This window comes from Trichoderma harzianum (assembly GCF_003025095.1).
Source record: "Trichoderma harzianum CBS 226.95 unplaced genomic scaffold M431scaffold_363, whole genome shotgun sequence".
NCBI lineage: Eukaryota > Fungi > Ascomycota > Sordariomycetes > Hypocreales > Hypocreaceae > Trichoderma > Trichoderma harzianum.
In genome coordinates, this window is record NW_020209611.1 from 1 (window position 1) to 2,355 (window position 2,355).

Below are 2,355 nucleotides of genomic sequence, written 5' to 3' on the forward strand. Positions count from 1 at the left end.
AGACGATATAATAGGACAAACATATGCTATATACATCATAGTAGTTGCTGGAGCAGAATCTGCCATTGGTTTAGCTATTTTAGTAGCTTTTTATAGACTAAGAGGAAGTATTGCAATAGAATATAAATAATGTATTTAAGTATAATTATATTACCTTTATTAGGATCTATAGTATCCGGATTTTTTGGTAGAAAAGTCGGTGTGACAGGTAGTCGTATCTTAAGTTGTTTAAGTATAATAACAACTACAATATTAGCTATTATTAGCTTCTTTGAAGTAGGATTTAATAATAATCCTATATCAATTAACCTATTTAAATGATTAGATAGTGAATCATTTAATATGGTTTGAAATTTCCAATTTGATAGTTTAACAGTATCTATGCTAATACCTGTTTTAGTTATTAGTTCTTTAGTTCACGTTTACTCTATTGGATATATGAGTCATGATCCTCATAGTCAAAGATTCTTTAGTTACTTAAGTTTATTCACTTTTATGATGATTATCTTAGTAACTGGTAACAATTATTTATTAATGTTTGTAGGATGAGAAGGTGTTGGAGTATGTTCATACCTTTTAGTTAGTTTCTGATTCACTAGAATCGCCGCTAATCAAAGTTCTTTATCAGCATTTTTAACTAATAGAGTAGGGGATTGTTTCTTAACTATTGGAATGTTTGTAATATTATGATCTTTAGGTAACTTAGATTATAGTACAGTATTCTCATTAGCTCCATATATTAATGAAAATATAATAACAATAATAGGTATATGTTTATTAATAGGTGCAATGGCTAAAAGTTCACAAGTTGGACTTCATATTTGATTACCTATGGCCATGGAAGGGCCTACTCCAGTATCTGCCTTAATACACGCAGCTACAATGGTTACTGCCGGGGTATATTTACTAATACGTTCAAGTCCTTTAATAGAATATAGTTCTACAGTTTTATTAATATGTTTATGATTAGGTGCTGTTACTACAGTATTTAGTTCTCTTATTGGTTTATTCCAACAAGATATTAAAAAAATTATTGCTTATTCTACTATGAGTCAATTAGGTATGATGGTTATAGCTATAGGATTATCTTCTTATAATGTTGCTATTTTCCATTTAATAAATCATGCTTTCTATAAAGGTTTATTATTCTTAGGAGCAGGTGCTGTAATACACGCAGTTGTAGATAATCAAGATTTAAGAAAATATGGTGGATTAATTTCTTTCTTACCTTTAACTTATACAGTTATATTAATAGCTAGTCTTAGTTTAGTAGCCTTCCCATTTATGACTGGATTCTTTAGTAAAGATTTTATTTTAGAATCTGCATATGGTCAATATCATTTTAGTAGTATTAATGTTTACTTTATTGCCACAATTGGTGCTGTATTTACTACATTATACTCTGTTAAAGTTATATACTTAACTTTCTTAGCAAATCCTAATGGATCTGTTAATTATTATAAAAATGCTCATGAAGGTGATATATTCCTAAGTTTACCTTTAGTTATATTAGCTATATTCTCTATATATTTTGGTTACTTAACTAAAGATATATATATAGGTTTAGGATCTGGATTCTTTATAGATAATAGTATATTTATTCATCCTATGCGTGAAATACTTATTGATACTGAATTTGGTGTACCTACTATATTTAAATTACTTCCTTTCTTCTTAACTATATTATTCTCAGTATTATCTATAGTTTATTACGAATATATGCCTAAAGTAGTAGTAGATTTTAATTTAACTAACTTAGGATATTATATTTATGGATTCTTTAACCAACGTTTTTTAGTAGAATTCTTCTATAACAAATATATAGTTAACACTGTATTAGATTTAGGAGGTCAAACTACTAGAGTATTAGATAAAGGTAGTGTAGAATGAATAGGTCCATATGGATTTGGAATAGCTTTAGTAAAAGCAAGTAAAACAGTATCAGGTTTAGGTAAAGGTGTAGTTACTGATTACGCTCTTTACATATTAATAGGAGCTTGTTTCTACTTATCTATCGCCACAATATTCACTTTCATTACTTTTGATATATTATTTATTGTAACCATAGCAAGCATATTAATAATGTTTAACGTTAATAACTATATTGCTAGCAACGAATAATATTAATCATGTCTAGGCAAAGCCAGATTGTAGTTAAATAAATTATAAGTAGGAATAAACATGTCGCAACTAAAGCAATACTTTATTTTAAGTACTTTATTTTAGTGTTTATTTTCTTAGAACATTTGCGACGAGTTGTTAGTATTAATAACCAAATAACCATTTGCATATTATGCAGTATATATATTTAAGAGTGTAAAAGCTTACAAATATATAATAAACATTTATATAATT

The 2,355-nt window shown here is 27.3% G+C and overlaps 1 protein-coding gene across 1 annotated transcript; it reads left to right on the forward strand.

Moving 5' to 3' along the window:
• Positions 1-129: 129 nt before the first annotated feature.
• On the forward strand, positions 130-2,179 carry M431DRAFT_549944 (hypothetical protein; the record flags this gene model as incomplete). The annotated part of the gene is made up of 5 exons (XM_024921303.1): positions 130-276; positions 971-975; positions 1,053-1,876; positions 1,997-2,091; positions 2,174-2,179. 5 exons carry the CDS (start codon positions 130-132, stop codon positions 2,177-2,179), a joined length of 1,077 nt encoding a protein of 358 aa, XP_024766932.1.
• Positions 2,180-2,355: the final 176 nt, after the last annotated feature.